The sequence below is a fragment of the Rhinolophus sinicus genome, chromosome 12 (genome assembly GCF_057876585.1).
Source record: "Rhinolophus sinicus isolate RSI-liver-muscle chromosome 12, RSI-T2T, whole genome shotgun sequence".
NCBI lineage: Eukaryota > Metazoa > Chordata > Mammalia > Chiroptera > Rhinolophidae > Rhinolophus > Rhinolophus sinicus.
In genome coordinates this window covers 38,500,178-38,513,494 of record NC_142512.1, presented here as the reverse complement: position 1 = coordinate 38,513,494, position 13,317 = coordinate 38,500,178, and the positions used below count along the sequence as shown (strand labels likewise).

The 13,317-nt window shown below is 33.9% G+C and overlaps 1 protein-coding gene across 4 annotated transcripts in view; it reads left to right on the top strand.

Moving 5' to 3' along the window:
• The window catches only part of FBXL20 (F-box and leucine rich repeat protein 20), a 98,913-nt gene that overhangs the window by 61,783 nt on the left and 23,813 nt on the right, over window positions 1-13,317 (top strand). For all 4 annotated transcript variants that reach the window (XM_019747614.3, XM_074319444.2, XM_019747615.3 and 1 more), the window contains exons 5-7: window positions 1,311-1,405; window positions 1,926-1,994; window positions 12,234-12,329. In XM_019747614.3, the coding sequence (XP_019603173.1) occupies window positions 1,311-1,405; window positions 1,926-1,994; window positions 12,234-12,329 (260 nt within the window). The remainder of the gene's footprint in view (window positions 1-1,310; window positions 1,406-1,925; window positions 1,995-12,233; window positions 12,330-13,317) is intronic.

The window sequence follows — 13,317 nt, the reverse complement described above, 5'->3', positions numbered from 1 at the left end:
CTTGTTAGAATGTAATTACAGCATGGAACAGATTAGCCCCCACCGTACACATCTTCTTTCCCTAGAGAAACTATTAATTTTAGTGCATATGAACTTCATAGGAGCCTGCGGTGTTCCCAAGAGCTTACTCAGTTTTTGAGAATGAGCAGAATTATTTTACTGAAATAATACTAAATTATTTGTGTTACTAGAACTGAAAAATTTTTTTTTTAGTTTTGTGGTGGAAATGTGAAACTATTTTTGCTTATTTTAAGGAAGTCATTTTATATTTACTTATTGAAGAATGCATCATTTTAACTTGTTGGGATATGATATTTGCATAAATTCTTCTTAAGATGAGCATTTTGTTTGGTTCTTGGGAAGCCTACAGATAGCTTTTGTGGAAAATGAAAAAAGAAGAAAGTCAGAGTCATTTATTGAATTGTTTTTGCTGGGGAGAGATTTTTTCCCCCCCCCTTCTCACTTCTCCCCCATATTTTATCTCTTAGTATTGCTATTATTTCTAAAATGGAGAAGCATAATGGTTTACGCTTTAATTATTTTAACCAGAATTCAAGCTCTGTGGCCCTTGGTTTTCTCATCAGGACAGTGGAAATAATAGATTCCTCATTGTGTTACAAGGATTAAATAAGACTTACATTAGATTTTTAAAATTTTTTTAAAATTCCTGTGCAACTTAATTGTCTTGAGGAACCATGTAAGAAGTTTTTTAATAACCTCACATGAACTTTCCATTATCTACTAAAAGTACTTTTAAAATAATACCAACTGACAGTAAGCTGGCAGACTTTTGCCATTAAAAAAAAGCTGGGTTTTTATTTATGTTTTTCACAATTCTCTAATCTTCATGGATTTAAATGTTTAAAGCAACATGGCCCTCAAAATTGTTCAGCAAGCTTTCATTAAGTTTCCATTGCTTCTCTGCTGTATTTAGAGTACCATCTATAAGTACTTTGGAAAGGACACAGAAATAATAAAGAGAGTTAATATCCTTCAGTAGCTGCAGTTTAACCAGGAGGGCAGCCTTACCTTAATATAGTGACGTAAGAGAACTACAGAGTACCTCTTCCTCACATATAGAATATCTTACAGATTTAACAAAATAAATAACAATATAGGGTTTAGGCATGTTTCAAGTAGATGGGTTAATCAGGAAAGCTTTCTCACAGTAAGTTGAAATTTTCTTATTGCATTAACTAAGTCTTAAAAATGAGTAGAAGCCTTTTTGTTTATAAATTATTAAAAATGAGGATGGATTCTTTTCAAAAACAATGGTGGCTTATCTTTTTTTGACCTATCTTTTTTTACAGGGCCGGGTAGTGGAGAATATTTCAAAAAGATGTGGGGGCTTTTTACGAAAGTTAAGCCTTCGCGGGTGTCTTGGGGTAGGAGACAATGCATTAAGGTAACAACATAACTACTGATTAACTGATCTTCTTTTTAAACTGATCTTCTTGACTGAAGTAAAGGAATCACCATCTCACCCAGAAAAGGCTAAAATGGTTTTAAGCTATTTATAAAGAAAGTTAGAGCTTTCTTAAGCTATTCTGAACCCAAATACACATACATTGCTTACAACACAAAAATATCCAGTAGTGTATGGTTTTAAGAATAAAACAAGAACAAGTGCCCCTCCAGAAAAGCCAGATTCCCCATATTATAACTGGTTCTTTTGGAGCCTTGACTAAATTTTGTTTGTTGATTGGTTTGTTTACTCAAAGTTAAGGTAATTTTAACTTTGGTTGACAAAAAGATCAATGTTTAAAAGTTTATGGTTGAAAATTAATAATGTTTGTAATTGTGAATTACTTTTGTACCAACATCCAATATTACCAATAATAACAATATCTTTTTTTACTTTTTTTAATGCCTAGAATTGTTCCCATTTCATTTCAAACCTTTTACTTTGTTTCTTTCCTATAAAGGACCTTTGCACAAAACTGTAGGAACATTGAAGTACTAAATCTAAATGGATGTACAAAGACTACAGACGCGTAAGTAGTTTATGTTTTGGAAGGGTAAGTCATAACCCATTGTGCCCTACTTATACTAGCTTTAAATGCATGCTGTGAAATATATTTAGCAAATTTCATTTTGGTTTTATAGAGGAAAGATATTTTAAAAGGAGAAAGTGACATTAAAGTAGAAACGGAATAAAAAGTTTATTTTGAAATCTAGCCCAAATCCTATCCTGATATTTTAAGTGAAACTTAAAAATTGTATTCAGTGAATATGCTATAGGTATACTATTGATATGAATTACAAGAACTACTTATATTTCAAGAAGATACTAATAGCTATCATTCAAATAATAAAGTAAACAGATAATTCTATAAAAAGATGAAACTCTTAATCATGGGACTAAACAATTTGTGATAATCAATATTGAGATCATTTATTAAATGACTCTTTGAATATACTGTGTCTGTGTCAGTCACAATATAAACGAAATAAAACATAGTCCTTCATCCTTGAGAGTTTACTGTCACAGACACATTAGAGATAAAAACCATTTAGCCCAAAGATATCTATTGGTAATAACATGTATCAAATGGCATTTACATATTATGTAGGGAAATTGTTGCCTATTGTGAGATACAGTGAAGCTACTAAAGAAACATGATTACACAGGGAGGGGACAGGATTATTCATTGAATCTTCCTGTTCAAAAAGTCCTCACAAAATAGGTGGTATTTTTAGAATTGCTTGAATGAAGGAAAGTAGGAAACACTCCAAGCACAGCGTACACGTTGTTTATCTTATTCCTTTCTTGAGGTCACAACAATGTTAACTTTTGATATATAAAAGTGTTTGAAAGACAAAGACTATGGTTATTAATTGATTGCACTAACAAATATTATTCCTGTGGATTGACTTAGAAATCTTTAATTCAAGAGACAATTTACTAATCCCTCCTCCAACTATGACTTTATACCAAGTAGCCCTCTACATTTACTTTAGATAAATTACCTATTTGTTTTTTCCTTTGAATATGTAATATGTCAGAGATTAAGAATAATCAAAACTAATAAAAATGGTTACTTGTGGGGGAGAGAAAACATGAAGAGACAGGGATGAAAGGAAGACTTCTGAAATGTTGTTTTATAGTTTTACTTTAATAGCTATGTAAATGTTTTACATAATTAAAACATGAATTAAATAAAAAAGAAGTCAAAGCAGTCTCTAAGAACTGAAACAAAATAAAACACATGAACCCAGCCATATGAAGTTGGAGCGATAACCACTCTGAGAGAAATTATCTCTACCTACTTTTGACTTCTTAGGAAAAATTTTAAACATACGCCAAGGTAGACAAAATTATATAGTGAACCCATTGCCCAGCTTCAAACTGATATTTTAGAAATTATCGTTTTTATGGCTAGTCTTGTGTCATTTATCTTCTTTTGATAAACATCCTAGACATTATATTATTTAATCTGTAAATATACATTTCTAAAATACGTATTTCTGAGAGATAAAAGCTTTTTACAAAGGCGCGTTAACTTTATCACTCCTATAAAAAAAATTAATATCCTTAAAATCATCAAATAACGCTTGGTCAGTGTGTTCAGATTTTTGTTGGTTCTAATGATTTTAGAAAAAGCAATATTTTAAACAATGTAAAAGAAAAAAGATAGAAACTTTAAGGATCAAAGATGGAGACTTTTGCTTCTGACCATGAATGACAGTAACTGCCCTCTTGCTGTAAACAACTATAAAACTGTACAAAACTGTAAAACTGTAGAAAACAACCAGCTTGATATGTTAAACAACTTCCAGCACAGGACTGAGAAACATACAAGGTGAACCCTAGGATTACCCTGCCTGCAGAAATCTACATAGATTTGGCTGAATAGTAAACTACATATACACATATTGAGACCCCCAAAAACTGAGCAAAGAACATCTGATAAGGAAAGAACAATTATTGGGAAACTGTAAACTGAAGAATTACCAGAGCGAAAATAAGGCTGGGAGAAGTTCTAACTATCCAAAATGGAGAAAGTTCATTGAATACCTTGGGACATTTAACAAAAACCTCAGAAAAGTCACACCTTGGTAGTAGAGCTAAATTAGATCCGCCCTACTAAAGATTAAAAGAAAAATTTAGGATCAAATTGATTTACGACTAACTTAACTGCCTGCCCTATCAAAACTCAACATTTTTTAAAGAAAGACAATATAGACATTTAGCATACAGAATTTCTATCTTTCAATCAAAAATTATAATACATGCAAAGAAACAGGAAATGATAAAATGATACCAGGATATCAGAAGAAGAACCAGAAAGAAAAACTAGTCAGTAGAAACAGACCCAGAAAAGGCAGAGATTATAAAGAATTTACAAATAGCAAGTAACAGATCTGCTCAAGAATTTTAAAGAAAACTTAAAGATAATATGAAAATTAAAAGGATGGGAAAAGATAGACTATTACGAACACTAGTTACAGGAAAGTTGGAGTGGTTATTATATAAGATGATGTAAACTTCAGGAAAGAGAGTAGATGGAAAAGATATTTAATAATACCATTCTCTTTCAGTAAATGATAAAACAAACCAAAAGCAATAAAGTTATGGAATGCTTGAGCGACACTATCAGTGAACTTGTCCTAATTGATATTTATAGAATACTGTACCAAAAAGCACCAGAATTAACATTCTTTTCAAGTACACTTGGACTATTCAATAAGATATATCAAGTAATGGGTCATAAAACAAATTTCAATAAATTTAGATGGATTCAAATCATAGTATTCTATAGCCTCAACAGTATTAAAGTAGAAATCTATAACACATATCTGGATAGTTTGAAAGTTAAATATCACCCTTCTGAATAACCCGTGAATCAAAGAATAAATTACAAAGAAAACTAGAAAATATGTTTTGCTGTGTGATAATGAAAGCACAACATTTGAAACTTGTAAAATTCACCAAGGGCAGTGCTTACAGCAAAATGTACAGCTTTAAATGCTTATACAGGTTTCCCCTGCTATCCAAAAGAGTGTTCCTATGCAACCCTTTATAAGCCAAAATGGCATAAAGCATAGAAGCAATTACCTTAGGACAAATCTTGGTAACAGACGCATGAAATAAATTAAGATAAGGCACATATGCTCACAGACACAGTTCAAAGCTATGGTGCCTTGATGCTGAGATGCTGAATGTAGTTCCTGGGGAAGAAGCTTGGTGGTACCACTCTCACTGCTTGGGGTGCTAGCTGCCTCTATAACTGCTTGCTGCAAAACAAATACTGAACACTGTTTTTGCTTTTCACTTTTCATAAAAACAAAGTCTCTTCAGATTTCTTTCAGTTAGCAAAAACAGGTACTAATGTAGGACTTTCATAAAAGTGAAGTGGCATGAAGTGAAAAGTGGAGGATAAAGGTATTAGAAAAGAAAGGCTTAAAATCAAAGATCTAATCGTCCACCTTAGGAAACTAGAAAAATAAAAGTAAGCCTACAATAAGTAAAAGGAAGGAAATTAAAAATGTAATAGTGGAAATCAATGAAATAACAAATAGACATAGAGCAGAGAAAATCCATGAAATTAGAAGCTGGTTCTTTGAAATTAAATCAGTAAGTTTGATTAACCGCTCTTTAGATCAGTCAAGAAAGAAGATACAAATTGCCAATACCAAGATTGTAGAAAGAAATATAACTACAGATTCTACACATATTAGTTAAAAGGAAAATAATATTATGAGTAATTTTATGCCAATAAATTTGACAACTTAGATGAAATAGATAAATTCCTTGAAAGGCACAAATTGCCAAAAATGACAAGAAAAAATGAGAAATCTGAACAGCCTTTATCTTTAAAAATTGGATGATTAAAAACCTTCCTCCCTCTCCCCAAAAAATAAACACTAAAAACAAACAGAAAAAACCCTCCAGACTCAGGTAGCTTCAGTATTGAATTCTATTGAACATTCCAGAAAGAATAATGTTATAAAATACTTTCAAAATAATAAAGGAGGAGGTAAAACTTTCTAAGTGATTTTTATGAGGCCATCATTACCCTGATACCACAAATCAGACAAAAATAACAAGAAAATCAAACTACAGACCAATCTCCCTCATGGACAAATTGAATCCATCAAATTATCAAATTGAATCCATCAGTATAGGAGAAGGGTAATGAATCGTAACCAATTTGAATTCATCCCAGAAGTGTAAGGTTGTTTTCGAATGCAAAATCAATCACTGTTATTAAATTCCAACTTAGTAACAGATCAAAGAACATTTGTATGATCATCTCAGAAAGTCCAGAAAAAGCATTTTACAAAATGAAACACCCATTAATGATAAACATCTCTAAACAAACTAGGAGAAGGTAACATCCTCAACCTGATAAATTGTATACAGTCATGAGCTGCTTAAGGACAGGGTTACATTATGAGAAATGTGTCATTAGGTGATTTCATCATGCAAACATCACATAGTATACTGACACAAACCTACATGGTACAGCCTACTACTCTAATTATATGTGCTGTATATACTTTTATATGACTGGCAGTACAGTAGGTTTGTTTATACCAGCATCACCACAAACACATGAGTAATGCTTTGTGCTATGATGTTAAAACGGCTACAACATCACTAGGCGACAGGAATTTTTCAGTTCCATTATAATCTTACAGGGCCACCATTGACTACATGGTCCATCATTGACCGAAACATCATTATGTGGCTCAGGACGGTATATAAAAAACCTACTGCTAACATATTTAATCATAAAAGACTGACCAAAGTGTGAAAACTGAAAACGAACAGAAGAGTTTGAAAGCAGCAGGAGGAAAATAACTCATGTACAAGAAAGGAGTATATGATTAATGGGTGGCCTAATCAGAAACAATGGAAGCCAGAGCCATGTGACGTATTCAGTGTGCTGAAAAGAAAAAAACAAGAATTCTGTATCTAACAAAACTATCCTTTTAAAATGAAGGCAAAATAATGATATTCCCAGATAAAAACAGAGAGAATTTGTTGCTAGCAAATGTGCCTTGCAAGAAATACTGAAGTCCTTCAGGATGAAAAGAAGTAAATACTAAATGGTAACTCTGATCAGATCCATAGAACTTGGTAAATGAAGAGCACCAGAAATGGTAAATATGTGGGTAAATCTAAGACTAATTTTCTCATCTCTTAAATTCTTTAGATGATAGTAAGATTATGTAAAGCAATAATTATAACACTGTATTGTTAGGTGTATAGCATATATAGAAGTAATATATGAAATATATTTGAACATACGAAAATAATATCACAAAGGAAGAAGGAGGGAATGGTAATATATTGGAGCAAAATGCCTATGTTTTGTGAGAATTTGGCTATTGTTCTGAAATAGATTGTGGTAAATTAAGATACATATTGTAATCTGAGCAAACTCTAAGAAAATAACTCAAAAAAGTAGTAAGTCAGAGGGGTTGAAATGGTACACTTAACACAAGAAAACAGTAAAGGAGAAACAAACAAACAAAACATGAAACACATAGAAGATAGCAAAAAGGGAGACAAAATTTAACCATATCAATAATTCTATTAAGTGCGGACAGACTGAACACTTCACCCAAATGACACATTTTCAGTATGGATTAAAAAGCAGGACCCAACTATCTGCTGTCTACAAGAGACATGCTTTAGATTCGAAGACACAAATAGGTTGAAAGCAAACAGATGGAAAAATGCATACTGTGCAAATAGAACACTCCACCTGGTGATTACAGAATAAACATTCTTTACTGACAGACTGGAGAACATCCTGCAGGTTGGAACATACATTGGGCCACTAAACAAGTCTTAATAATTTAAGAAGATTAAAATTATACAAAATATGTTTTCTGACCAGAACTAGAGAATTAAACTAGAAATTCACAACAGAACAAAATCTGGGAAAACCTCAACTATTTGGAAATTAAGCAACACACTTCTGAATAACCCATTAGTTAAAGACAAAAATCACAAGAAATTAAAAAAAAAAAAATGTTTTGAGGCCTCTTGATCCATGCTTTGCTCGGGGCTGCTCCAAACTCTTTGGAGTGTACTTTTTCTCCTAATAGTGAGCCTTGAGCCTTGGACCTTGGGCCTTGGGCCTTGAACCTTGAGCCTCTTTTCTTTGTGCTTGGCCGGCTCCTAAGTCTTTGGAGTGTACTATCTCTTCTAATAAACTTTTTTTACCACTTAAAATTTTGAACTGAATGAAAATGAAAAACTATCAGAATTTATGGGATACAGCTAAAGCAGTGATATAGCTCTGAATTCCTATATCAGAAAAGAGGAAAGAAAAGCTTGAGTCAAGAACAACCTTCAACATTAAGAAATTAGAAAAAGAAGAACAAACTAAGCCCAAAGCAAGCAGAAGGAAATAATATAGACTGGAGATCAGTGAATAGGAAACAGAAAGTAATAAAATCAATGAAACCAAAAACTGGTTCTTTGGGGGGAAAATCAACAAAATTGACAAACCTAGACTACAAAAATAAGACAGGACACAAATTATCAAAAGCAGGAATGAAGGTGAGGACAAAATATTTAACTCAAAAGACAGACTGAAAAAGATTATCAGGGAATATAATAAATAACTTTATACTAAAAAATTATACAACCCAGATGAAATGGACAGATTCCTGGGAAGGCACAAATTACCAAATTTAACTCAAGAAAAAAGTAGACAATCTGAATAGATTTATAACAAGTAAATTCAATGAGTTTATAGATTTATAACAAGTAAATTCAGAATTCACTTCAAAATTATCCCACAAAGAAAAGCACAGGCCCAGATGACTTTACTGGTGAGTTTCATCAAATATTTAAAGAAGAAATAACCCCAATCTTCAAACTCATTCATAAAATAAAAGAGGAACTACTTCATAACTCATTCTGTCAAGCGAGTGTTTCTGAAACCAAAGCCAGCAAACAACAACATCACAACAAAAGGAAATCTGATCAGTATCCCTCAGGAACAGAGATGCCAAAATATCTAACAAAATTGTAGCAAACTGAATCCAGAAACATAAAAGGATTTTGGATCATAACCAAGTGGGATTGATCCCAGAAATACAAGTGTGGTTTAACATCTGAAAATCAATTAATGTAATATCTCATAATAGTAGAATAAAGCAGGGTTCAGCAAACTTTTTTTTTTTGTATAGGACCAGATAAATAAATACAGGCATTGTTTTCCATACAGTCTCTGTCACAACTACAGAGGGTGCCAAAAAAAATGTATACACATTTTAAGAAAAGAAAAAACTGTATTAAAATTGTAATACTCAGGCCAGCCTGGTGGCTCAGGTGGTTGGAGCACTGTGCTCCTAATGCCAAGGTCGCCAGTTCAGTTCCCACATGGGCCAGTGAGCTGCGCCCTCTGGCTGTTGTGAGCAGCCAGAGGTTGATGTAAGCTGCAGTGAGCTGCTGAGTGCTGCGGTGGGGTGCTGTTGCGGGCTACCATGAAGGGTTGGTGGCCAGCGTGAATGGCCAGCAGCCAGCATGAGCTACCGTGTGCTGCCGTGGGCTGCTGTGTGCTGCCAGAGCTTCCGTGTGCTGCCATGAGCGGCCAGCAGCCAGCGAGAGCTGCTATGAGCTGCTGTGAGTGGCCTACCAACCACATGATCAACTGCCCGCGTGGGGTGGGGGGTGCCCGCAAGGCTCATAATACCAGCAGGGGCCAGGGAGCTGTGTCCTACACAACTAGACTGAGAAACAACAGCTTGAACTGGAGTGGGGGGTGGGGGGAAGGGGGATGCGGAAAAAGGGGGGGGGGAATTGCAATACTTGACATATACCGATAACAAAAGATGAATACAAGTTACGTTTGACTTCTGCAATTACAAGAGGTGCTCAAAGTGGTTACTTACCATCAGCATAATTTTAATAGTTTTTTCCTTTCTTAAAATGTGTGTACATTTTTTTGGCACCCTCTATATTCAACCCTGCCAGTGTTTTACAAAAGCAGCCATAGACAGTACATAAACAAATGAGCATGGCTGTGCTCCAGTAAAACTTTATTTCTGGGTGCTGAGATTTGAATTTCATAGAATTTTCACATATCACAAAATAGTATCTTCTTTTGATTTTCTTTCAACTATTTAAAAATGTCAAAACCGTTCTTGACTTGTGGGCTGTATAAAAGTAGGCAACTGGTAAGATTTACTGCCCCTCTGGACTAAAGGACAAAAGCCACATGATCATCTCAGTGTGGCAGGCAGCCTCTACAATGGCCCCAAATAATCCCTACCTCCTGGGATTCGCACCCTTGTGTAATCTTTTCCCCTTGAGCATGGACTGGTCCTAAGTACTCATTTCTAACAATAGAATTCTGCGAAGGAGATTGGATGTCACTTTGCAGATTAGGTTACAAAAAAGACTGACTTCTGTCTTGCTCTACTTTTTCTCACGGCTCTTACTTGGGGGCTTGGGGAGGAAACAAGCTGCTGTGTTTTGAGTAATTCTGTGGAGAGCCCATGTGGCAAAGAACTAATTCTCTGGCTAACAGCCAATGAGGACCTGAAACCTACCAAAAACCAAATGAGTGAACTTGGAATTGGATCTTCTAAGGTCTGCCAAGAGCCACCTAAATGAGCTTGGAAGGGAATCTGTACCCAGTTAACCTTTGAGATGATTGCAACTGTAGCCAGTACTTTGACTGCAGCCTTGTGAGAGACCCTGAGTCAGAGGCACCGTGCTAAGTTGCCTGTGTCTATATTCCTGACCCACAAAAATTGTGAGATAATAAATATTTGTTGTTTTAAACTGCTCAGTTTGGGGGTGATTTGTTATGCAACAATAGATAACTAATACATCATTAGATAGAAAAAAACACAGGACAAAATCCAATACCCGTTTGTGATCATTTTCAATAAACTAGGAATAGAAAGGAGGCCCCTTAATCTGATCAAAGGCATCTATGGAAAACCAACTGCTGACCATCATACTTAAAGGTGAAAAACTGAATGCTTTATACCCTAAGGTCAGGAGCAAGGCATTTCTATTCAACATTCTATTGGAGATTCTAGCCAATGCTGTACGTTTGTTACAGAATTGCGAAATAAAATCACAACAGAAAATTATACTTTGCAACCACTAAAATGGTTATAATCAAAAAGAGAGATCAATGCCAAGTGTTGGCAAAGATGTGAAGAAACTGGAACCTTCATGGTTGCTGGTGGGAATGTAAAATGGTACAGCCACTTTAAAAAGCAGTTTGGCTGTTTCTTTAAAAATCAGACATAAACCTAGTGTAGGACCTAGCAATTCTACTCCTAGGCATCTCCCAAGAAGAAATAGAAACATAGGTCCACACAAAGACCTGAGAAACATATCAGCCAAGTAGAATGTATGGTTCTTATTTGGATCCTAATTTGACCAAATCAACATGTCAAAGGTATTTATGAGAGAATTGAGGAAACTTAAGTACAGACTGGATATCAGGTATTCAGAAATTAAAGTCCTTATCTATTAGAAATATGTCCTAAAATACTTAACAGGTGAAATAATGTGTCTGGGATTTGCTTTAAAATACTAGAATGAGAAAGGGAGGGAAATGAATGTAATAGAAATAGTAGAACATTGATAAATGTTGAAGCATAATGATGGTACATGTGCGTTCTGTATTATTCACTCTTGTGTATATTTAAAATGTTCCATAATAAGGTAAAAAAAAAATTTAAACTGAGAACCACTATGGAAAAAAAGTCTTTAAGAAATTCATAAAGGGAAGTAGGTAGTAATGTTACATAACTTAGCCTGTTTCAGGCCAGTACTGGTCCATCCTCTATACCTTGCAAAAATCCAATTATTATATTACTACCATGCAAAAGGTTATCTTGAGCAGAGACTTAAGTGAAAGAGCTTTCAGTCTTCATATTGCACCACTTGCTAACAGGTACTAGTTAGCTATCTGGTGTTCCTGGATTTGCAAGACGTATGTAGATATCAGCACATATGCAGTGTGCCGTTAATAGCTTTTAACATTTCCAAATATGAATAAAGCACCATCTTCCTCTCATGCAAATTCTCATACACAGTACAGCCTTTTTTATCCTTTGTAAATGGCACCAGCCTTTTCCTTAACGTGAAAGGTCCCAGGATTTATAACTGCTTTTATTTGGGTTATGGAAATTTCACAGTTCTTATATATACACACGTGTTTAATGAGAATTGTGTATAATATACTAAGGATGTGTTCTTATTTGTTTATTTATTGTTTTCTCCTTTTTCCATTTTTCAGTACATGTACTAGCCTTAGCAAGTTCTGTTCCAAACTCAGGCACCTTGACTTGGCTTCCTGTACATCAATAACAAACATGTCTCTAAAAGCTCTGAGGTAAATTTCTTGTAATGAGATTATCCAATAAATGGAACAAATACTTTTTTTTTTTTTTTTTTAATAACTTAAAGTTAGAATTAAAGGAAACTGTTATGGATATGTACTATGGTTCAGAATAAATCTTTTGTTCTACCACTCGCCCATATTATAGCGCACATTCAGATGAAATGACTAGAGGTAACTAAGATTTCAGATCAGAGTAATACAATGTATATGTGAATAATTAGATTTCTACCTGAATGAGCAGAAAAGACATATTATAGCTTAGTGATTAATGCAGTGCTCTGGAGTCAGGTTATTAACTAGCCTTGAACAAATACAACCCTTGTGAGTTCTTCTTTATCATTTCATAGGATTGTTACTAGGATTAAATACTATTATTATTTGATAGTATCAGGCTGAACCTTGTAAAGTTACTAATATTCCAACAGTTTTTGTCTTATAAAAATGATAGCTTCATGTGTTTCAACCTAATATATACAGGTGTATAAATTGCATAACAGGGTTCCTGGCATGTAGTAAACACTCAATAAGTTTTCACTGTTTTAATGTTAATATATTTTTTAGAGTATATTACAGGAGATGTATCTTAAAAGGAAGGTGAAATGCCCATTCTCTTTGTAACTTTTTTATCAGCCTTTTATAAATGGTTATGATCCCATGTATTGGTTGTATTTATGAATAGTTAAGATTTAAGCTATTCAAAGAAGGAATGTAGATTTAGTTGAGTATAAGTAATCTAAAAATGTGGCTCCTTCTAGACCTTCCTTAAGAATATTGAGTACATATGTAATTAAGGCTGTTTGCTGTATGAAATAATAAATAGGATGTATAACAACATTTATAGTTTATAAAATACTCACATAAATGATCTCATTTATTTGAAAACCTTGTGCGGTACATAGGACAGACACTTTGCAGATAAGAAAATCTAAAACATTTTTGAATGCCAGGTAATGTGATTCAACCACAGGATGTAACTGAA